The sequence below is a fragment of the Plasmodium vivax genome, chromosome 13 (genome assembly GCF_000002415.2).
Source record: "Plasmodium vivax chromosome 13, whole genome shotgun sequence".
Classification (NCBI taxonomy): domain Eukaryota; phylum Apicomplexa; class Aconoidasida; order Haemosporida; family Plasmodiidae; genus Plasmodium; species Plasmodium vivax.
This window is the reverse complement of record NC_009918.1, coordinates 331,883-355,064: the sequence shown is the minus strand read 5'-3', so window position 1 is coordinate 355,064 and position 23,182 is coordinate 331,883. Positions and strand designations below refer to the sequence as shown.

The following is a 23,182-nucleotide window of genomic DNA, read 5'->3' as shown; positions in this document are numbered from 1 at the left end:
CAAAATAAGATGGCAAAATAAAGTGGCAAATAAACGAAGCGATTAAAAAGCAGGAAAAAAAATTAACGCGGAAAATGTTGAACTTTTTTCTCCACGCAGTTAAGCTGCTTATCCGGATGGATGCATTTTTCCCTGCGGGCTGTCAAACGAGTTCACCCCTACGAATTAACCAAACGGCAATTCTGTAAACACATTTGTAACTGCCTTCCAGTGACGTGCCATTTCGAATGAATGTAACAAGCCGTGAGTGAGAGTAATCTCGTTTACTCCTTCTGATGCAACGCATTTTTCGTGCCTGCTGAAATGGGTTATGCCACGTGCTTATCGGCATAGTAGGGGCTACTGTTTAAGCCAATTTTCACGCAACGTAAACGTATTATTGTTTTAATTGAGGGGGAATCTTCTTTTTTCCCCTGGTCGGCACGTAAAACATAAAGGAGGAGAACACCCTTTGTGAATGTACCAGCGTGAATGAGTAAATTTTCCTCCCCAAGTGGAACAACGCTGCATAACTGCATTTGGCGAAAAAACTGCCAAAATGTTTCCCCAAATTGGCGTACGAACCATTTCCCCTTCAGCTAGCTAAATATCAGCTGCGGAATTGATTTTTTTTTTTTTTTTTTTTTTCTTCTTTTTGATGCCCCTCTTGAGGTTTGAATGTACATGTTGATCGCTCCTGCAACGGCGCATGTTCCTTTTGCCTCCCCCGTATGCACTCTATATGAAATTAATTGTGCGTGCGAAGAGTGCATCTCAGCGTCTACCCATCCGATAAAGCGCCAATGCTGATGTCTTCACGCTGGCCACCTTTTTGGAGAGACCCACATTCAGTGAAATTTTCCCCGTGAAAGGAAACTACACGGCTTCATCACACATGTGTGTACGTAGATGCACACGCACGAATATCACCGTGTTTTACGCACGCCACTGTTACACCTTCAGAGGAATTAGCATTTTACTTCCACTTCTTAAACATAAACGGCACACACAGAACTATGAATAGCAGAAGTGTCACAGGGAATAAATTCGCAGGGGGCCCCAACTCTTTTGAAAATAACGACAGTAGAGAAAATTATCTAAAGGAAGTGGTGACTCCCTTAGGGGATGTTTACATACTTAATGAAAAAACGAATGAAAAGTTTATCAAGGGCACCCAGAGGAGTGACGGCACGTTTAGGAAAACCATCCGCGTGAGGACGGACTACATGCCGCAGGTGAGTAGCTACACTGGGCTCCTTCCATCTCACCACCACGCGTAGCCATTTGCGCGAATGGTCAAACTCATTTCCGTGTTAATTTCCCCCATTTTCCCCCTTCCCACATGGCAGGAGGAAAACTGCGTATATCAAGTGAAGGGGAAAATACTGGAGCAGCAGAACAAGAGCAGGTTTGCAAGCTCCAGCACGAAGACCTATGCAGGGGAGAATCCCCTCGACAGCAGTGCAGCAAGTGCCAAAAAGGTAGTCACAAATAGCGCTCTGAAAATTTTTGCGAATAAAAGCGCAGAGAAGAAAGTGCCCGGGTGGAACCCCATCAATGAGAATGAAAATGAAAACGAAAACGAAAAAGCGAAGAATTTAAAAAAGAAGAAAAAGAAGAAGAAGAAAAAAAAGACAGACGGGGAAACAGTTGAGAATTAATAGGGACGATTTATCGGAAGGTTTACTACACGATCATTGTGAATGCATTTTTTGGGATGTAACCCCTGACCATCCTTCCAAAAAAAAAAAAAAAAAAATTAATGCGCCCGAGTGGCCATTTTTACCATTTTCTGCTGAAAATGAATAATTAGCTTTTTTCTTACTTTTGTTTTTTAAAAGTGCAATCCTTTCTGCACACACCAAGGCGCATGTCCTTTCCGCGTTCGGAATGCGTGTGCAATTTTGTAGCGCTCCCCACCCCCTGTAATAATTTGTTGCGCAGTTGTGTTATTTCCCACACGTTGGAATTTACGCCCGCTTAATTTTTTTTTATTTTTTTGATCCTATAAATTGGATTAACATTTAGTATACCAACAAGGAAAAATGATTACCGTTTATTTTGTAAAAAGTGTGACTAAGCAGCAAAATAGGAAAAAAAAAAGGGGTTTTCCCGAAGGGGCGTCTCTCATCAGGTGGTACGTCCAGAAGAATGGCAGGAGCGAGGATAACTCAAATTGAAAAGTCCAAACAGAGTGGCTGCATGGGGTGCTAATTTTTCCCTTTTAATCGGTAAAAGGGGGAAAACAGCCCCACCGCTCCAGCGCTCCCTAGTTCAAAGTATTTTTCGTAACCGGCGGTTACACCCCAAATGTGCGCCCCTATTGTTTGTAGAACACCGCAGGGTACACTTCCACACAAACGCGTATGCTCTGCTCTGCTATGCTCTGGTTTACTTAAAAAAGGTGTTAAAAAACTGAATGAAATTTTACATATATTTGTCTAAATTATTACACTTTTAAAAATATCGAAATTACATCATATAAAAGCAAAATTAATAACAATAAAATGGGGGGCACGCAGTGTGCGGGGGCGTGTGTGTAGGTGTGTGGCGTGGCGGCATTGTGTGGCGGTGTTGTGTAGCGCTGTTACGTAACGCTGTTGTGTGGCGGTATTGCGTAGCGATGTAGCTGTACAGTTGTGCCGTCGTGCGCGCCTGGGTAGGCATGCACGTCCGCACATGTGCCGGCGTACACGCACATCATAAGCACGCATACACACCCGCATAAAAAAAAAAAAATAGAAAACATGGGCTGGTTGAAACTTTATGACGACGAGCATATGGAGGAAGTATAAAATATCTAAAAAAATTTACAATAAAAAATAAATTTTAAAGCATAAAAAAAAGGGGGAAATAGCGAAAAAAAAAAAAAAAAAAAAAAATGTGGAAATTATTTGCATACTTAATTTTTTACCAATACGTATATGCCTGTAGACATATACATATTTCACAAAACCTAATAAAGATGGTAGCTTCGCAGGGGGGGGAGATAAAACAGAGGTACAGAAAGAAAAGAGGAAAGAGATAAAAAAAAAAAAAAAAAAAAAAATGCTGTTACATATGTGCGCCATATATACATGTGCAAACGTGTAGGCATATGTATACACACCCGCCTATCCCTTCTTGCGTAGAGATAGGTTACCATACGTCGTACATCTCCCTCCCTTCTGCACAGGCCTGTTCATCACACGTGTGTACACACATATGCATATACATACGCAGACACGTACACTTCGTAAGCGCGTACATGTTTAAGCACGCGCTTAGGACAATGCTCATATATATAAGGCGCACATATTTTATAGCCAAATTTTTAAAACACAAATGTGAGGGGTACCCTTGCGTGCGTTGGTACGAACCTACACATTGGCAAGAACGTGGGCACATACATGTAGGAACGTACGCTGGCGCACACGTACACGCGCATACACGCATACACGAATACACGAATACACGTGCACACACCTACACACATACGACTGTCTGGTTTTGCTTTACTTCTATTGTACAAGATGATACACGATAGTGGCAAATATTTACTTCAAAAAAAAAAAAAAATGATACACATGCTTCCCAACAGAGGGGGGAAGTGTGCATTTGGCTGTGCTTGATAAAATTAAGAGGAAAAAAAAAAAAAAAAAAAAAAAAAACATTTTCGTGATTCTCCCTCTTAAACATCTTCAGTTGGTATTTTTTTTTTTTTTCCTTTCTTTTACTAAGACTTTTTGCTCCTCTTTTTGGAGTAGCCAATTTTACTTGGGGACTCATTTTTATCAAAATTGAAGACCGCCTTTCTCTTATTTTTTGTAATTTTTTTATCCACCTTCAATGAAGTATCCTTGGTGATACTGGACTTAACGGGAGTTTCATTATTTATAAATGAATTCATAACTGCGCTTTCATTCATCGATGTGACTACGCTCGCTTTTTCCTTCGCCCCTCCTCTCATCATCATTTGCTTCTTAGGCGTTTCGTAATTCAGCATGCTTGACATGTCTGCTTGTTCCATTTTTTTATTGCCCATGACTTTTCCCCTGTTGGACGCCTTGGTTTTTCTTACACTTGTTTTGTTGGTCTTGAAATTCTTATCGATGTGCAAAATGGGCGTCTTAATGTACATGTTATTTATCCTCTCTATATGTTCTTCTAGGCGATCATCTGATATTCTCTGCCTCGGGGTGTGGTCGAAATCATCCCGGTTGAAGATTTGGTCTTTGAACCTTGACTTTAGGCTGTTGCTGTTTGGCGTCTTCATGGAGTCCATGTCGTCGCTCAGCTTGTTCGAGTCGATTTCGCCGGGGTGGTCACGCGCCAGGGCGCCCTCTTCATCGTGGCAGTTGGGGGCATCGTCGCTATTGGCGGCATCGTGACTATTGGCGGCATCCCCGCTCATGTCATCGCCATGCTCGTCATCCTCCTCCTTCAGCACCATGTCGCTCAAGTCCTGATACTTGTTGTCATCGGACAGGCTAAACTTAATGGGCGTCTCGGAGGAATCGAAAAAGTTGGCAGAAAAATTGGCATTCATAATGGAGCTATTGGAGTGGCTAAAATTTCCGTGTGCGTTCGCCCTCTCCCCGCCTCCCCTATCGGACTCCATGGTAACGTGTTGCAAATTGACACGCTCGATACGATTCTTCTCTTTAATAAACTTCTTCGTAGGTGTACAAATGTCCGTAATTTTGTTAAAATGTTGGAAATAATTATTCGAGTAGTATTTATCCGTTTCCAGTATAGACGGCTCATCCGGGTTAGCAACGAAATTTTTTACACTGTCTTCCGTTTCGCAGACTACCCATATGGCAACACAGGAAATATCATCTACCTTGTTGCCTTTGTAGGTTCTATTTGGTTCTCTGTACTTTCCAAGAAATGGAAAAAAAGGCTTGCAGTGAAGTTTGTCTCCACTTCTCCTCTTAGCTATGTTCGTAATGGAATAGGCTATATCCTGAGCAGGGGTGAATGCACTTGGGTCTCCCAATTCGCATGCTTCTTCTGGGCTGATGGCAAAGGTGCAGTAGGCTTCTATTTCTTCATCGAAGAGGTTGTCACTCACACCATCACTCATTAGTAAGATCAAATCTCCGGGCATACATAAAATTTCCGAGGGGGGGCTCACAGCGGCTTCAGGTGGATCTCCATCAATATCTACCTTTTCTAATATCTTTACAAAACTGTGTAGCCCTCTATTCTCTAAATCTTTCCATTGACTACGGTCAGGTAAATTGGATAGTTGGTAGGGGGCTCCGTTCTCCCATTTCTGTTCGCTTGTCTTCCATATAATTTTACGTACTATGGAGGGGTTCCTTCCTTTATTATTATAATACAAAAAAGATTCCACTGGAAATTTCGGGTAAGTTTCTCTTTCGAAATTTATATCCCCTGGAAGGAACTCCCTTCGAAGAATCATACACACGCTGTCTCCTAAGGAGGCTATCCCGCACTTCCCCGTATATTCATCTATCAACCCTACGATGGCGGTCGAGCTGCCATACGCATCTGCATACTCCTTCTTTACACTATCTAGTGAATTTCTCAACAGCAGCTTCGATCTGATGATGGTGTTGTAGGACACCTTTGCATAGTCGTTTAAATTTTTCGATAATTTTTCTGCCTCCCTCTGGCAAGCAAGTGACAAACCGATGGAAAATTTAGAAGCGTCTATTCCTTCCAAACTCCACGAACCCACTCCATCGAATATGCCAAAGGCTGGAGGTATATCTGTTTGAAACGTCGCGTCTTCACATCTGCCCTGTACTTTCCCTATACGACACTGCCCCCCGTACGTCTTAAATAATTTTATCATATTAGCCCTTACATCATCCAAGGAATTTTCCCTCATCAATCTGTTTTCACTTAAACGTCTCCCCATTTCATCCACCGTCCTGTAACTATCATCTACGAACATTTTATTCGTTTGGTCTAGTAACGTTTTGTTATTCTCCTCGATAGTTCTGTTCGCGCCGCTTAACTCACTCGTGATGTTGTTACTCCTGGCCATTTGAAGACCCTCTTCATCTGAGGTAACATATAAACAGGTGTCATTTAGTTGGTTAATTTCTACATTTTTATTTTTTTTTTCTTCGTTGTGTAAATCTAATGAGTTGCTATACATTTGGTGGTTGTATTCTTTATTTTCTGATTTATCCGTAAATAAATCGCTTTTATTTTTTTTGCTGCCTAGGCCTACGATGCCTCTGCTCACGTGACCGCTACTATGGTTGCAATTGTTAACGGTGCACACAACGGAACACGTGCTCGTGCAGGCGCTCGAACTCGCGACGGCACTGCCGCTCGTTCCACCGGCGTGAACACTGCTACTACTGCTCCTAAAGGATAACTCTCTTTCTTTCGCATGCAGCAATTTCGTTTCTCGGGGATGGGCGTTATTACCTTGTGCGTGTGCCAGTTGGGTGTGCTCGCTGGAGGGGGGGTAGGCATGACTGCTGCTGTGACGACTGCCTTGATAGTGGCTTCCCTGATTGTGGTTGCCATCATCATTACTGTTACCGTGGCGGTTGGCGCCAACGCTACCGCTGCTGCCAACGCAGGAGCTGTACTCCTCGCAGGCGAACCGGGGGTCTTCGAGCGCCATTTTTTCCCGCACCTTCTTCAAATTTTTGTACAACTTTTGCAACCCGCAAACGGCCTTCCACGTCCGCCTAGTGGCATTCACATTGATCTTTTTCAAAAGCTTAATATTCTTAAAAAAGGAAAAGGTAGCGATGGGGCAATAGGATATTGCCTCTTCCAGCAAATTCAAATTCTGTTCATTTAAGCCAAAGAACAGCTGCTTCAATGCACTATCATTTAGAGAATTAAAAAATTCATTCATGGCTTTGGTGCCACTAAAATTGGGATCGCTTCTATGAAATTTTATATACGCACAGAACTCTCCATAAATCCTATCTTTTAACACCACCTGTGATCTAAAAAATTTAAATAAAAACCGCAGCTCATTTAAGAAGGTGACTGTTCCTTTTAGAGTGTCCAATAATTTATTAGTACTTACACAGTTTCTACTAAATCTTAATATCCTCGCTTCTTGTTTCCCTGAGTGGTTCAGTAGCAGGCACACATATTTGTGTTCGTAGTCCTCTCGAAAGGGTAATATGCAATGTTCTAACGACTTGGACGACTTGCGGTCGTTTTTACTATTCTTTAGATTGTATCTGTCATTGAACTTTTGGTCGTATTCGCAAAACCCAAATTTATTCGTTTTTCCTGCGCACAGCATTTCGACGAAATTGGACACTGCGTTTTTGTCTCCCAGCTTGGAGTCATCACGGTGGTCGTCATCACGTTGGCTGTCATCACGTTGGTTTTCATCACGGTGGTTTCCATCACGTTGGCTGTCATCACGTTGATGGTCGTTACAGCTGCTGTCGTTACAGCTGCTGTCGTTGTAGTTGCTTTCATTGTAGCTGCTTTCGTTATAGCTGCTTTCGTTGTAGCTGCTGTCATTGTAGCTACTTTCATCATCGTTTCCCTTATGGTTGTGATTGTCCGTTTTTTTTTTCTTCCTTCTTTTTTTATCCATCCTGTTCGCTTCACCGAAGCCGCGACCTCCACCTCCACGGTCCCCATCGGCATCCCCCTCATGATCGTCCTTATTCGCCTCGCCATTCACGTCATCATCCCCGTCGCCACTCCCGTCGTCCTCATCAAAATTGCTGTTACACATGGATATGTTGGTAATAATCTTCTCCTCCAACATTTCCGTTTTCCTTTTTATATTTAACCTCCTTTTTAGCTCTTCCAAAATGTTGGCCTTGAATTCCTCGTTGCTGTTGATATCAACCAGGTCATCTGCGTCGATAAACTCCACAATTTGACAAATGGTTATGACTTCCCCTAGGATATATATTCCTTCGTCTCCTATGAACATTTTGTGTTGGGCCCATAGAGCGTGTGATATTTTTCCATTTTTCACGAAGGTCCCCAGAATTTCTTCTAGCTTTCTCTTCACGGTGTCTGTATCGTTATCATTTCCTTCTCCGTTGCAGGCGCTTCTGTCTTTCCCCAGCACGCCCTCTTGCCACGTCTTATATTTAAACACGTCGGTGGACACATAACCGGACAGGACCTTGTCATATATGTTGCTCAAGAATTCCATGGTGAAAAGTGAAAGTAAAAACTGAAGCGCATGTATACACACATACACATATGTATGCGTTGGGGGTTGGCACGTACATACATGTAAAGGGGGGGAGTGATCTCTCCAGGCATGTGTGCCGGGGGTTGTACATATAAAGGTAACTAATCGGATGTTACTGAGGCTATAACATTACATGCAGTAAAAAGGCGGTAGAACTTGAATTTTTTTTCACACGTGTGCTTGGCTATTGCACAAGCGTGTGTACATATGTAGAAGCGGGTGCTGCACTGGAGGGAGCAAAGCCGAGCGAATTAGGGATGTGTGCCATGTAAGTGTGTACACACGGGATGTGCGTTTATCTACCTATATCTGTGGACGCGTATGCAAACGTTATATGCATATGTACGTATACATAAGCATCCACGCACGCATCCATATGGGCATACACACGGGGGCATGTACTCTTCAGGAAGATATGTTAAAACATATTTAAAAAATTAGCAGGCATGGAATATTTACACATGGTCCTTTAAACGGCGTGTGCGAATTTTTTTTTTTTTTTTTTCTCCTCCTCCTCCCTTCCAGGGTATGATGTTTTGTACCCCTTTTTGGTGTGTGTTTTTTTTATTTTAATTTCTGGTTCGTCGGAGGAGGCGGTACAATCACACACATATGCTGTGTACTTGTAGGTGTATGTACGCACGTTGGTAGGCATGTATAAGCGTACACATGGAAGTAAACCGCTAAATATTTCAGTTTACTCTCGAGAGGAAACTCGCATAAATGCATACGTGCCGGCGCGAGTAGGTGGGTAAAAATGCATACAATAATGCGTACTTTAAGGCATACATTAAGGTATGCATTAAGGTATGCATTAAGGTATGCATTAAGGTATGCATTAAGGCATATGTGAACATTTAATTATAGTTTAATATATCTATATTTTTAATGCTGTGGGTATTCACAACAACCTCGCGATTTCGTGTTTTTTTTTTTTTTTTTTTTCTTTTTCTCACAGCATAGTGTATTTAATTTATATTTAATTCATTTATATGCATCAGGGATACGCTTGCGCGTACGTATAAATGGTAAAAAAAAATATAAACGGGCAAGGGTGTACATAAACTGGGACGTGTATCTATAAAGATGGGAAGGCTTATGTAAAGGTGCGAGAGAACGTGAATAAATCATGCAATACACGTATGAGCATAAAACACACGTATTCATGCATACACGATTTTCGTTTATGCAGTTTTTATTTTTCCTTAATTGATTAATTTGGCATGTGTCATCTGTCACCTTCCATTTTTTTTAATCGCTTTCTCTCTCTTTTTTTTTTTTCCTCTTGCTCGTGGTACGCATGTTTATTTGTACATTATCTATCTATAAGCGTGCGTACGTACGTATGGATGGATGAACGTACGTATGTATGAATGTACGTATGTATGAATGTACGAATGTATGAATGTACGAATGTATGTACGTACATGCGCGCGCGCGCGTGAGTGTACCTTCGCATGTGCGTGTACGCAAGGGCGCGGCGGGTACATGTGTATGCATACGCGGAACGCAATTGTACATGAATTACGCGCGCGTGCGTACTGCGTACGGTATGCATATATGTACATTACATATATATGAGTACACGCACGTATGCATATGCTTCCTCTGCTGGCTCATCGCAAAGCGCCAAAAAAAATATAACTTCGTGTGTTCACATTAAACCCTACGTGCTTTACGCTTATAATTTTTTTTAAATATAGTTCATAAATTAAGTTTTTTTTTCGGAAAAAAAAAAAAAAAAAAAAAAAAAACCCGGCACACAAAATGTCACTTAATTTTTTTCTTTAATGTTTAAAAAAAAAAAAAAAACATACTGCTACATTTTGTTATAAAAAAAAATTGTGAAATAAAAAGGGATTGACAAAATGTAAAACTGTTTGCATACGTAAAATTTTTCTTTTTTCCATCCCTTCCTCCTCTTATTATTTTTTTTTTTTTATTTCTTTTTTTTTTTGAAAATTAAAAACAGTTAATTATTTTTCTCTTTTCAGGGGCTTTTAATTACGACTTTAATTTGCATTATCTCTATTGTTACATGCGCACGCACAGGTACGTATGTTTACTGCTCGTTTGTATGTAAACTTACACGAGTGTAATTCTTATGGACATAAAATAGTAGGGGATATACATAATGCATACACGCATACGTATATAATTACGCGCCATGCGGAAAAATGGCATATGATGCGTTTTACGTGTACAAAATGTTATTTAATTACATGTGAAAAAAATTATTGTGCTGCATGTATGTATATTTTTAATCTTAATTTAATATATTTTTTTTTTTTAACACGTTTCAAACCCTCCCATTTGTGTAAAGAGTTTTTAATTAATTGTTAATTTTAGGTTTAATTTTTATTAAAGAAAAAAAAATTGGTAAATTGGTAAATTAGCAAATTGGTGTATATATGTATATTTTTTTTTTCCCCAAATTATTTGCAATTTTTTGAGGGGTCACACATATATTTTTTTTTTTTTTTGACTTTATTTTTTTTTTTTGCAATTCTCTTACGATAAAAAGGAAAAAAAAAAAAATGCCTTTTTTTTACATATACTTTAAAAAAGGTGATATTTGCCGTATTTTATTTTATTTTATTTTATTTTTTCCCCCACTGTGCATTAGCAATAAATTGGCACGTATGCACAACGTGGCACTTTGATTTATGCTGGAAAAAAGGAGCTTGTGTACACATTTGCCTAATTTTTCAAGCATGGAGCGTCAACTTGCACACGTGGCACCTACGCATTAGGGTAGTTTTCCTCCCGCGCGCAGCTTTGCTTAGAGTCCTATGACAGCTGAGCGGCATACCGTCCTGCTTCACTGTGCATATGTGTATGTTACCAAAGGGTCACCTTTTTTTTTGTGGGGTGGGGGGAGCGGTGGATAATCGTGGAACCTTACACCTTTGCTGCCATATTGTTACATAAGATTTAGCACAATTTTAAAAGAGGGGGAAAGGACAATATACAAATGGGAGACCTAAAAAAGAGGTTACGCAAAGGGGGTCTTACGGAAAAAGGGGACCCAAACATGTGAGTAGCACCAATATGTGAAAAGGTGTGCATACTCGCGAGCATACTTAGAAAGAAATTTAGCTGATGAATGAGTAACAACTTCAGTTAGTACGAAATGGTTGCGGCACCTTGAGGGAAAAGTGTTTCCGTGGAAAAGGTATTCCTCCTAGGAACCCTCCTAAATTGGGGTACAAATTATTTTGGGCTACCTCTCAGCCGTTGCCGACCTGTGGGGAGGGGTGCAGTGCGCACAGAGAGCATCCCCATACGCACCCGCGTGTAAGTCGTCTGTTTCCAGGATGTTGCACACAGCTGCGTATGCTTGCGCTAACGCATACCATTTGGTTTACTCCCCTTGGAGCAGCACACCTGCTTATTTCTTCAATTTGCGAAAATGGCTAGTGGGCAAAAAAGAAAAGACTTGTTCTCTCCTAGGCGGATGTGCACCATGGTGCACTGGCAGCAATTCTTCCCTCCTTGCTAAAATTACAATTTTAAAGCTGGCACACCTTTTCTAAGCTCTTCAAAAAAACAAAAATATATATATATTTCCCCTTTGCTGCGCTTCCCCTTTAAGAATTTGGCCCATTCGGTATGCTTCAAACTATGCGTTACACTTAAATGGGTGAGGGACACACACAACCTTCGTGCAGTTCTGCTGTAAGTCTTCTGTGTAAAAAAAAAAAAAAAAGAGGAAACACTTGTAACAATTTTTTTTCACATGAAGGTGTATACATATGGCACCTGTTGGCACATGTATGCACATGATATAATTACGAATTAATAGTTACCCCCAATGTATTAGGGTCACATTGGCGCTATAAGATGCAGTAGCATTTGTGCCAACGCTAATCACAAAATGAATTTCTCCCAAAGAAACGGCACTTTTAACGTCCCTTAAGATACTTACTGAAAATATTTACATACTTTCACAAATGTCGCATTTTCAATACGCATATGTGTGTATAAGGTGAGAAAGGTTGCTGCGTCAGGCTGGGCCCACAATTATTCGCCTCAGTGCTGTAACCTTCAGCATGTTTTTTTTTATTACAGCTGTGATGGTCATGGATTTTTTCGGTGATCTCCTAATTAAAGGTGCGCCAGGTTGTAAAAGAGTCCTTCACAGCGAAAGTGAGTTTGGGGAGTTCCCCATAAGGCATATATGTTCGCCACTAGAACATGCTTAACGGATTAAGTGCAGGAACGTACACATGGCAAACGGGTTTATACACACATAAATGTATATGTTGCCCCGTGTGGGGATTATTTTTCTCCTAAAGGTACACCGCTCTCAGTTCACTTTCTAACAAATGTATGGCAAAAAAAGAAAAAAAAAAAAACTCCCTTTTCTAGCTCTGAAAGGGAGAAGAGCCTGTAATTTAGCTACCTATGCACACTGTGCCATCGGAAAAAAAAAAACGAAAGCCATAGTAATGATGGTAACGGAGAAGGCGTGGTAACTCCGTTCCCATTTATACTTCTCCCTAAATGGAAAAATACCTCTCCTGACTTTAACAAAAAAACAGCTGTAACGGAACAAATATGGGGTAGTTTCACGTGCCGAAGATTGGGAGGACATGTCCGCTAAGGTGCACTGCCTGGGGCTCAACACATATATGTGCGCATGCGCATTTGCATAAATCAGGTTCCTCTTGCTAAAATGTATAGGAACATTTTTTAAGAAACAACTTTAGAGTATTTATGCTCCCCCCAGGAGGCACTCCGTTTTTATGCTCTTATAAGTTGGTGCCTTTTGATCTTGCTTCTATTTTGGAGAATATATTACTCCATTTTGTTTTTCCTGTCCATTGCAACTTGGCAGCATATTTGCACATTTGAAGAGTGGCATTTTTTGAAAAGCACTTGTTCAGGTGATTCATAGTTAGGGTTACGCAAGAGGCGGCTCTCTTCCACGTTGGAAGGGCATACATTCCAAAATGCAAAAATGAGTGGACGAAAAAATGAGTGGATGCCTCGAGGGAGATAAGGTTATCCTCCGTTCCGTGAAAGGGCATTACGGGAATGCTTCAATTGTGCCATTTTATTTTACTTTATTGTTTATTTATTTTCCTGCGACCCCCTCCGTTTATCAAGATAGATGAGCTATTTGTGCAATTCTAACTTTCTTTACAAAAAAGGGGGCACTTTAATTTTTCCCTAAATTAGTGGGAGTAAGCCGATGCAAAAGTGGTACACCAGCATACGTTAACCAGTGAGGAGAAAACTTACACCTTATGGCGAAAACGAAAGGGGGGAAGATCAACATGCTGTGCCCATTCGACGCCTTTCATGGTGGAAATACGCGCCAACATGTGGATGTTCCCCCCTTTGGACCATTTGGTATTTTTGGCAACTTCTATACAGATGGGGAATGTGTCGTTGTGGGTAACTCACATGGCTAGCCATCCTTTGCAGAAATGAATTATGTGGGGATACACAAATGGGAGGAAAAATTTTGCAAACAATTATTCTTATCGTTTGAAGCATTATGCATAATACCAAAAAAGGTGATACAAAACGGTGGACAACAATTTCTGTCGTGCAAAATTAATGTTCAGTTTTTCTCTCGAGTTGGTTCATTTTGTTTTCCCCCAAATGGGGGTACCATCTCCATGTAGACGTTTGATCAGTTGGCTAACCCCACGAAATAGCCTCTTTCAATTTTTTTCATTTGTGCGTTTATGCCATGCTGGCGTGTTAACCCCATGTGGGTTGAAAACAAACGGGGGGTGAAGAAGCATTTCAAAATGGACGTGGCGAAATTGTTCGAAGGCGTGACAATTGTAAAATTTTCTTATGCCACTTTTAACAAATTGTTAGGTCTACATACCTGAATTAATTCGTTTTGCGACATATATGCTTGCGCGTAATGTTTACCAATGGGGGAAGAACATTCCTTTTTTTTTTTTTTTTTTTTTTTTTTCATACTGTTGCAGCAGCGTTGCGTTTCACATAAAATCGCGTGCTATTTTTTTTCTCTTTTTTGCCATTTGGCTCACTGTCACGTTAGTTTTTTTTTTTTAAAAAAAAGATATAAGGAAAAAACTATAAAAGGTATTTGTGCCGTTTCCTCATTCAGTCGAACGTTTGGGGGATGTACCGCTTACGTCCAAGCTGCCACGAAATGAAAAAGACTTATCCGTTAACACGAAAAAGCGGTGATGCAAAAGAGTAAAATCGCACAAGACAGAAATGAGAAGAAACATGTTCACGAATTTGCAAACATATATGGGCGCTTTATTTGTATTGTTGAAAAATGTTCAGGGGGAGGGGGACAAAAAAATGCTCTGCTTCGTGTTCCGTCCAACGACTCGGGGGATTATTTTTTTTAAAAATGAAGCACAATTTGGAGAAATGGTTAAAATAAAAGAACGGACTTTTTCGTGCAGAACATATATGTATACTTCATTACTTTTGCATATATAAATTGCTACGGTCGCTTGTTCTGCGCCCGCCCATTCATAAGCTGAGTTTGCAACAAAATTAATTTTTTCCTTCAAAATGATGGGAGCATAACAGAGTAAAGCGATGGTACTGACGTTAAATTGAAGACTCCCAGACGTCCCTTCCCCTCACCACAGGTTCGTTTTTTCTTTACATGCAAAATGCGGAAAAATTAAAAAAGAGGGGGAATAAATTGGAAAAAAAATGGGGAAAAAATGGGAAAAAAAAAAAAAAAGGAAAAAAAATGAAAATAATCAAAATGATGATGAAAGGAAAAAAGGTTCGTCATAAATATAAACTCATCCATTCGTGTATTTTTTTTTTTCTCCTTTTATGTACTTTTTTTTTTCTTTAAATCTGAAGAGCGCGTGATTTACAAATTCGTAAATGACTGAACAGAAAAGGCTGTTTTTTGAGTACAAATAAATTTTGAACCATGGCTTGAGTGGAATTTGCCAAATATGCCACAAAGTTACGCACGCGATAATATGTTATATATGTAGAGAGAGCAAAAATATGGGCTCTTTTATTACATATTTTTTTATTTATTTATGTATACCATTTTAAGCATATTTGCGAGGCGAAATTCGTAGCCGCGTGGTTATATTTATACCCGCACTGATGATGTGGTGGCATGATTTTTTAAATTTGAAGCCCTTTTGCAATTGCGAATTTGGAAAGGGAAAAGAAGAACGCTCCATTCCAACTTGGAGTTTGCAAATTTTTTAAGAAAAAAACTGTGCCTCCCCCCAAAAAAAGGGTTCGATTCTGCATCGCGTTATGATTTAGCGCTACAGAAGAGGAGCCAAATAACGAAATGGATGAACAAACTTGCAAGTAAGTAAATAAATTTGCAAGCAAATAAAATTGCGAATAGTTGATTATGCAAATGAATGAACTTTAATGACCAAATGGCCAAGAATATCTGCCGACTGCTCCGTGAATTTCCGCTTTTAACGAACCCATGCATGCTACATGATAACATCCATTCCGAAAACTCGCACGCGCATACGTATAATGCTTTATGCAGATACTTTCTCACAATTATTGTGATGAAAATTAGCCAGTTAAGCGTTACTTTTCCTTTCTGTGCGTCCGTGAGTGTATATATATTTCCGTGCTGTATGCCATACGCATTTGATTAACTTACATCATACCCATTTGCATAACCCGTTTACGCTTACGTTGGTACATTTTTTTTTGGCGAGTATAAAATTGAAAGACGGCATAATTACAGCGCAGAAAATGTGAAGTTACTCGTCGTCAGAAATTTTGTGCTTGCCAGAAGATTACTGTTTTAAGTGTTTCCTTCGTTTGCAATTGTTGGAAGGCGGAAAAGGGAGACGTGCGTCTGTTTTGCGTACCATTTAACGTGTCTTTATGTGTATACAGTATGAGCATATGTGTATATATGCGCATGGTAGGCATGCCTCTACGTACGTATTTTAAGTAGGAAAAGGGCGTCTCTTTTGAGGGAGTAACCTTTCCTCGCCGCGGATAAGTCAGCAGCACAACTGCAATTGCAGAAGTGAAATTGTAATTGCAAAAGCGCAACTGCAATTGAAGTAGCGCAACTGCTACGCATGACCCGCTTCCGCTTTAAGAAGAAAATCAGCGCCACTTTTCATATTAACGCAAACTTCCTTTTCAATCCTGATTGTTTTACGTGTTATTTTATTTTATTTTTTTTTTTTCGATTTTGTCCTAAGTGTACGTTGTTTTATTTCGTCTTGCTAAACGTTCACTTTTCGTCTGCACATATGCCAGCACGTAACGCATGCGCAGGGCAAACATAAGGTGTATATCTGTCTGTGGGAAACGTACGCACGCGTGTATGTACGTACCTACGCCTGCATGTTGCCTATTCATTTCGCGCGTCAAGCGCTGTGCACATTTTTCAACCGTTTAAAAGGGGACAGCAAACCGAGTGGACGTGGAACCCAGCGGCCACCGCACGAACGAACATCTTAAGCGGCCCGCCCGTGTTTGCCATTTTTAAGGTGATCAAAAATTGTAAAGGAGAAACATTTGTGCACGCAGAGAAGCGGGGATTCGATATTTTAAGAGAACAAACAGGGGAAGCGTGCAAATTGTCCTGGGCAAGTGCATCATTGCGTGTTTGTGAGCATACGTGTATGTATGTGAGCGTATGTATGTGCATTTCTGCGCATGCATGCGCGTGGCCACACCCTCCCATGTGCACCCAGCGTACATGCGAAAGAAAAAATAAAAAAACCACCCCTAAGGAGTAAATCGAGGGGATCGACCGCGCACAGTTGAATTGTTCGCACTGTAATAAAAAAAGTTCCGTACGTATGTATGCTCATACGAATTCATATGCGCGTGAAAATACTTATTCGTAGCCGTATGTGTATGCACGGATGTACGTATGCACATGCACGCCCATCTCTCCTCAACGATGACTGGCAGCAAAAGCCAAATGGAGGAGGAACATGCTCCAGAAATTGCCCCAAGAGAGGGGGCCAAAAACAGGAAAACATTCCGCAGCTTCCACTTTTTGAAAAAAAAAAATGAAGAACGTAGTGCCGATAATAAAAGAAACATGGACCACATGTTCTCATCCAGTATGAGTTATTACACTTCCGTGAAGGATAATCAGAAGGAGGTGATTAACGGAAAAGGATCCAAGTTGCATGTACGCGATTTGGAAATCCCCAATGTCAGGGTGAAAAATAAATTTCAGTTTGTTCATGTGCATGGCGCAGAAAATGATTCTCCGAATCCTTGTCTTCATGAATCTAGTGACCGGGGGGACGCTGCCCTCCCCCACGAGTTAAGCGGCGCGTCCGACAGAGACAGGCACAGCGCAGTTAGTGGAGCAGTTAGTGGAGCAGGTAATGGTGCAGTCCATGGTGCGAGCCATAACTCGAGTAACCACGCGAGTAACCACGTGAATAACCACGCGAGTAACAACCCCAGCCAGAACCCCGCGCAGGATGAGGACGAAAATGCCTCCCTGAGGGGTGACTCTTCCGCTCCAAGTACATCCAGAAGAAATGAAGAGCACGAGGAGAGTCACGCTAGAGGCACCGCCATTGGGCAGGAAACGAATGGACAGTCATTAGGCACCATTTCGGGAAATGTCGGGGAGGTGAGGAACGTTAGTCGGGGCAGCGGATCGAGTGGAAATATTCCCTGCGAGAATGCCCCTATTGAGAACCCCCTTAGTGAGAATCGAGTAATCGAGGGTACACCCCCCCCTAGTGGAGGAAACATCGAAACGCAAAACGATCTTCTGACAAGCATGCAAAGCCAAAACAGGAATGAGGCACAGAATGACCCAAGTCGAAGCCGAAATTCGGCAGAAAACGGATCCAATGCAGAGGAGTTAGACTACTACGTGTTAACGATAAGGGACTTAAGAAACACGCACGTGAATGAAAGCGAATATGAAAATGAAGAAGGGCTTGAGCTAGCTTTCTATCAGAGATGCTTTATAGGGAAAATACTAGGGTATGAAATAAAGCCCATTTTAGAAGAATACAATTTGAATAAAGCCATTAGGCTAATTCTGTTCATCCTTGTGATGCTGGCCCTTTTCAGCATGGAATTTGCCCTACTATATAATAACCTATTAAAAGTAAGGGTGGCAGAAAACCAGTTTTTGCTGATCGAGTCAAATTACAACAACGCATTTTTAAATAATTTCCTGTTTCAATTTAATGAAAAGGAACTAAAAACGTGGCATCTAACGAATGATATGATAAGGGACGAAATAACGAACGGGAATTTTGCACTCCACAACAATATGTGTGATGTGGTTAACAAGTTAAATGTAAGTTGTGATCATTTACTAGAATTCTACAAATCGAATGATGAAAAGAATAAAGAAAAAATAATCGAAAATTCTATTCAACTGTATGACGAACTGAGCAAGAAAAATATGTCCATTTATAGGGTAAAGGAATCTTTACTAAATCCGTGTAAAGATATAAGCTCCAAAACGTTCAGCGGAGGAAGTAATTATATATTTTTATTTGTATCTCAAAAGAAGCATCTAAAAATTAGCACCCTCTTTCTAATACTGACGGTATTTTTCTTCTGCATGCGTATCGCCCTAATTTTGTCTAGAATTCTATACGACTTTGTGTTATTTTTATGCTTCAAGAATTACCGGCTGTCAATCGAGAGCAAAAGGAAGTACCTTGCCAAATACATGTGGTCAGTGAGCACCATCTTGTTTTTAGAAATCATTCTAGGGGACGACTGCGTCATTTGGTGGCTACACGATATAGACCCCATTTTCAATTACCACTTTCAATATTTTCTATGGTACATATCTTTGTTTTGCCTATTGTCGTATGTACTACATAGAGTGTTTAGGAAATATGCAGTAAGAAATGACAGTAACAATTGCTCTTCAGCTTCGTTCTCCATGCAGTATGTGCACGATTTTCTGTTCGGGATTAACATCGTTTTTGCCTGCCTCTTTATCCTATTAAATATAAGCAAGGCCACCGTCATCACGATCATCGTCACGGATATAGTGCTCTTCATAGACATTTTAAATGACTCCTACTTGGAACAAATACGACTAACCAATTTTGAAGAGTTCCCATCGAATCGGCAAAGAAAGAAAAAATTCTACATAATTGAAAATAAAAAAAAAAATGGAAAGAAGTTTACCCTAGTTAGATTAAATGAGCACATTTATCGGGAGGTCACCCAGGAGAGTAACTCAGAAAAACGAGCAAGCAAAAGCAAAGGTGACTTGGATGCCGGTAATAAAGGAGGGCTAAAAAAATCGTGTGAAAAAAAAAACAAAATCTTTAACTTGAGGAATGTATTTAATAAGGGAAACATAAAGAAGAAAAAAATTCCAAAAAATGTCACCGCAAATGGGAAAGAACTCGAGGAGGGCAACGGTATTAATAGTGAGGAGGAAAATCATAGTCATGTAAATGGGGACAAATATGACGGTATAGACAACCCAGGCACGTCCTCTGTGGAGTATTGCGAAATTTGCGATGAGCGCTTTAAAAATGTGGTGCTCTATCCCTGCATGCATGGAGGGTTTTGCGAAACCTGCATACGGTCCATGATATTCAATTCGCTCAAGTTGAAGGATTCCTTTCCCAATTGTCCCCTTTGCCGAGATGCCATCAAGAATGTCTACAAAATATCGTACGAGGATTGTCAGAAGAAGGTGCAGGCCGTCACAATACTCACTATCAGGGCGAAGCAATGATATGTTTTTTTTGCATATCGCGCAGAAGATGGTTGCCGCAGCGTTGTGTGTACGCGGTAGTATGCTTGCCCCCTTTCACAGTCAGAAGCTGTGACCCCCTCCACCTCTGCTCGGACGATCGTTTGTTTTGTTTCACTCGTATCACCCCCATTTGTTCCTTTGTTTTTTCATTTTTAAAAATCGTCCGCGTGTGCGCAGCATGCCCGCTGGCGGAGCTACCTATGTGTGTGCATATCTACATGGATGTGTATACCCACTCGCGTGCGCTAAAGTCCAATCGGTAGCCATCGCGGAAGGGGAACCCTCTGCCCCCTGTGGGAACCGCGCAGAGGAGCACATGCAAAAGTAATTGGAACGGCATGTGCATTCCCTTTGTTTCGGCGGCTTCCGATGATTCTACGTCCATCCCGTTGTTCCTCGCCCCTTCTCTTGTACCGTTTTTTTTTTTGTTTTTTTCGTTTCCCTCCTTGTTCCAACCCCCACGCGACTCGCGCGCTGTTTATCCCTCTACGTATCAGGACGGGTGCACACTTGCACGCCGACCCGAGGGCGTCTATTCCCGCCGCGCACACAGCAGTACCTCCAGGTGCACGTGTGGCGAGGCCCCGATTTTTAAGTTATTCATATTTATAAAATTAAATATAACCAAATAACTTTTAACAGATGATCAACGCGATCTATTTTAAATTAATGATTGTACGTTGTTCACGAAAAAAAGGAAAAAAAAAAAAAAAAAAAAAAACAATATTTTATTCCACATTTTTTCTTAAAATTGTATCCGGCATTTGCCTGCGGTGAGGTCACATATCGAAGCTTTCTAAAACCTGAGATGGGGAGGATAAACGGGGGGAGAAACGGATGAGCAAACGTGTAGACGCATCGGATCGGCTAGCAAACAATTCAGTTGGTGTTTCATTTCTCCCAGGTTATTCCACGTGTACCTTCTTCCTGATGCTCCTGGCCCGGAAAAGATTGCCCTCCAGGAAGCTAAAAAAGTCCCTCACGCAAAAGTCGACTGGGATCTGAAAAAGGGGGGAAACGGCGCGCACCCATGGGGGTGAATTCACACATATATGTGTGCTTATCTGTAGGGCAGCACAATCGCAGGGGTCCCACTATGCGGCACCACGTGGTGTTTTGCACAATTGCAAATACGCAGAGGCGTATAATTACGTAAATCAATCCAAAGGTAGGACACAAGGAGATGGTTTTGTCCAGGCAGACAACGAGCGGAATTTGCGTTTGATGATTTTTTAAAAGTTTGAGGCAGTTTTCTAGCAACCACTTATCGGCGTCATCCTTCAAGTGCATTCCACATAAATTTGCGACCGCCTTTTTTTTTTCCTCTTCCGTTTTAATGTCCTTATGGAAAAAAATTAAATTTGGATCAAATCCATTTTGCACAATTTGATAGCTGCTATGGAGGGAGTCACCGTCGTATTTGTTTTTTTTATTTTCCATGTCTGGGAATTTCTCGCGTGCTATTTTATTTGCAATTTCGTTCAATTTTAGTAGCTTCTTTTCCCTCCTCTTTTTGTGATTAATTTTTTGATATTTTTCTTCTAATTTTTTTTTTATGTAATGAACGTAGCTTCTCCTTTTCTGTATTAACAGTGTTTGCTGTTCCGATGGTTGGAACAACGCCTGTGTGTTTTTTACATGCTCGGTTAAATCATCCCATATGGAGTTGATGCCTCCATTTTGTTTTCTCCCCCCTTTGTTCGAAATGAATATGTCTTCTTCCAAATTTTCGATGCTTTCCTTATCGCACTCGTCCAATATGTTAACATTTTTTATTTTCTCCAAAGAATGCCTAATGTCGTAGATCAGCTTTGCCGTAATTTCTTCCTTCTGTTGGGTTGACAAGTTATTCGGCAGGGTTTGCAATTTAATGACCACATTTTTGTACCTCCCCTTGATTATTTTATTCTGCGAATTTTCAAACACTTTAAAAAAAACGATTTTCTTTTCCAAGAAAATGTTCCCTTGGCTTCTTTCAGACGAACTTAAAATATCTATGTACGAATTTAAAACACTGAGCGATTCGCTGTTCACCTTTTTTAGCTCCTCTGGTAACTCTTGTGTTAAGTCTGGATGTATTTCCTTATAAAAGAAGAGGATCAATTTTCGCACGCTCTTTCGAAAGATACTTGACTGGTATTTTCTTCCATTTGCAAATTGAAATGTGCATTTTTTACTCGTAAGGAAGTTGTTACACCTGTTGAGGCTGCTCATCAGTTTTGTCAACATCGGTTTGGGGTGCCGCTTTTCGTGAATGGATTTTTTTTCTTTTCCCTTTCTGCCTTCGCCAAATGTACAGGCAAAAAGGGGCGAATGGGCGAGGCGCATAAATTAGTAATAGAATAAATGGTAAAAAAAAGAAAATTTTTTGGAACGAACTAGCTAAAATGGTTATCATGCGGAAGCAAGGAATGGATGATTTAACAGTGTACATGTACTGCTCCCATTTGGAGAGCGGCAGATGGCACTAAAATTGGTATGAAAAAAAAAAAAAATTCGTAGCCTTTTTTGGGCGTATTTTTACCGCACGCAAGCGTCACCTATGTGTGATTATACCCACTCTGGAGCGGCAAAAATAAAGCCCTTTTTGCGGTGTGCTTGCGCTTTTTTATGATGGGCGCATCAACACCATTTTGAGAAGTTGCACATGTGCACATCGCGTTGCGCAGTCTTGGGAGGAACCAAACTTGCCGCTTTCAAATGACCAAGTGGGGCGCGAATTCACATTCTTTTTTGTTTTTCCATTTGAAGAAAACAAACGAAAGGGGAAGTAGAAAAGTGCAACAACACAATGGAGCAGATTGAAGCAAACAAAATTGTACAAGTCGTTCCCGTCATACAAATGGGCTCCCCCCGGGTTAAAATGGCAAAATGTGGGTGGGCATAAAATGTAAAATTGGCGCCGCTTAAAAATGGCTCAAGCAAAATTGCATAGTTTCAGTGGTGTGAAAAAAAAAGGAAAAAAAAAAGGAAAATAGAGGTGGGATAACATATGTGTATACGTACTCCACTCTGAAATGGACACCCTCATGTGCAAACGCTTCTACGTATGGGGCATCTCTGCGCATGGGGCGACGTTTCCCCCAGGCGCCCTCACTTGGAGAGCTGAGACTCCTGTAGATTCTTCCCCACCAGTGTGTGTATTTCCATATATTTATGGACGCACCTGTCAACACAACTGGTTTCTCCCACCGAAAGGAACGAATCGTTTACATCGGGTATGCACTTCCCCCAACAGGTGTTTTGCATTCGCTTGAACAAATCAGACATGCCCAGTAGCTCTACCACGGTGCTATTTACTTTGCTTATATTTTCATTCATCTTGTGTATGCGAATAGGTGGAGTTTCTAATC

The 23,182-nt window shown here is 40.9% G+C and overlaps 4 protein-coding genes across 4 annotated transcripts, besides 28 other annotated features; 2 read left to right on the top strand and 2 right to left on the bottom strand.

Moving 5' to 3' along the window:
- Positions 1-350: 350 nt before the first annotated feature.
- Positions 351-374: a microsatellite.
- Positions 375-708: 334 nt separating this feature from the next.
- Positions 709-739: a microsatellite.
- Positions 740-995: 256 nt separating this feature from the next.
- PVX_084480 (hypothetical protein, conserved) lies at positions 996-1,640 on the top strand (the record flags this gene model as incomplete). Its single annotated transcript, XM_001616513.1, has 2 exons — positions 996-1,214; positions 1,329-1,640. The coding sequence occupies 2 exons, from the start codon at positions 996-998 to the stop codon at positions 1,638-1,640; spliced, it is 531 nt and encodes a 176-aa protein (XP_001616563.1).
- Positions 1,628-1,650: a microsatellite.
- A 33-nt stretch (positions 1,651-1,683) lies between these two features.
- Positions 1,684-1,717: a microsatellite.
- Positions 1,718-2,323: 606 nt separating this feature from the next.
- Positions 2,324-2,347: a microsatellite.
- Positions 2,348-2,941: 594 nt separating this feature from the next.
- Positions 2,942-2,964: a microsatellite.
- Positions 2,965-3,159: 195 nt separating this feature from the next.
- Positions 3,160-3,291: a microsatellite.
- A 202-nt stretch (positions 3,292-3,493) lies between these two features.
- Positions 3,494-3,559: a microsatellite.
- A 71-nt stretch (positions 3,560-3,630) lies between these two features.
- Positions 3,631-3,661: a microsatellite.
- Positions 3,662-3,694: 33 nt separating this feature from the next.
- Positions 3,695-8,095, bottom strand: PVX_084475 (hypothetical protein, conserved; the record flags this gene model as incomplete). The annotated part of the gene is made up of 1 exon (XM_001616512.1): positions 3,695-8,095. One exon carries the CDS (start codon positions 8,093-8,095, stop codon positions 3,695-3,697), a length of 4,401 nt encoding a protein of 1,466 aa, XP_001616562.1.
- Positions 3,707-3,732: a microsatellite.
- Positions 4,167-4,293: a microsatellite.
- Positions 4,559-4,655: a microsatellite.
- Positions 4,814-4,859: a microsatellite.
- Positions 6,060-6,092: a microsatellite.
- Positions 6,272-6,329: a microsatellite.
- Positions 7,543-7,588: a microsatellite.
- Positions 7,883-7,912: a microsatellite.
- Positions 8,096-9,165: 1,070 nt separating the features above from the next.
- Positions 9,166-9,191: a microsatellite.
- Positions 9,192-9,298: 107 nt separating this feature from the next.
- Positions 9,299-9,438: a microsatellite.
- Positions 9,439-9,534: 96 nt separating this feature from the next.
- Positions 9,535-9,712: a microsatellite.
- A 256-nt stretch (positions 9,713-9,968) lies between these two features.
- Positions 9,969-9,994: a microsatellite.
- A 174-nt stretch (positions 9,995-10,168) lies between these two features.
- Positions 10,169-10,197: a microsatellite.
- Positions 10,198-10,708: 511 nt separating this feature from the next.
- Positions 10,709-10,742: a microsatellite.
- A 79-nt stretch (positions 10,743-10,821) lies between these two features.
- Positions 10,822-10,847: a microsatellite.
- Positions 10,848-14,923: 4,076 nt separating this feature from the next.
- Positions 14,924-14,948: a microsatellite.
- A 1,666-nt stretch (positions 14,949-16,614) lies between these two features.
- Positions 16,615-20,279, top strand: PVX_084470 (hypothetical protein, conserved). The gene has a single exon (XM_001616511.1). It carries the CDS (start codon positions 16,989-16,991, stop codon positions 19,806-19,808), a length of 2,820 nt encoding a protein of 939 aa, XP_001616561.1. The 5' UTR covers positions 16,615-16,988; the 3' UTR covers positions 19,809-20,279.
- Positions 17,735-17,774: a microsatellite.
- Positions 19,533-19,554: a microsatellite.
- A 343-nt stretch (positions 20,280-20,622) lies between the features above and the next one.
- Positions 20,623-20,654: a microsatellite.
- Positions 20,655-20,734: 80 nt separating this feature from the next.
- PVX_084465 (hypothetical protein, conserved) lies at positions 20,735-22,213 on the bottom strand (the record flags this gene model as incomplete). The annotated part of the gene is made up of 2 exons (XM_001616510.1): positions 20,982-22,213; positions 20,735-20,830 (listed from the first exon to the last, which is right to left on the bottom strand). The coding sequence occupies exons 1-2, from the start codon at positions 22,155-22,157 to the stop codon at positions 20,735-20,737; spliced, it is 1,272 nt and encodes a 423-aa protein (XP_001616560.1). The 5' UTR covers positions 22,158-22,213.
- Between the last annotated feature and the right edge of the window lie 969 nt (positions 22,214-23,182).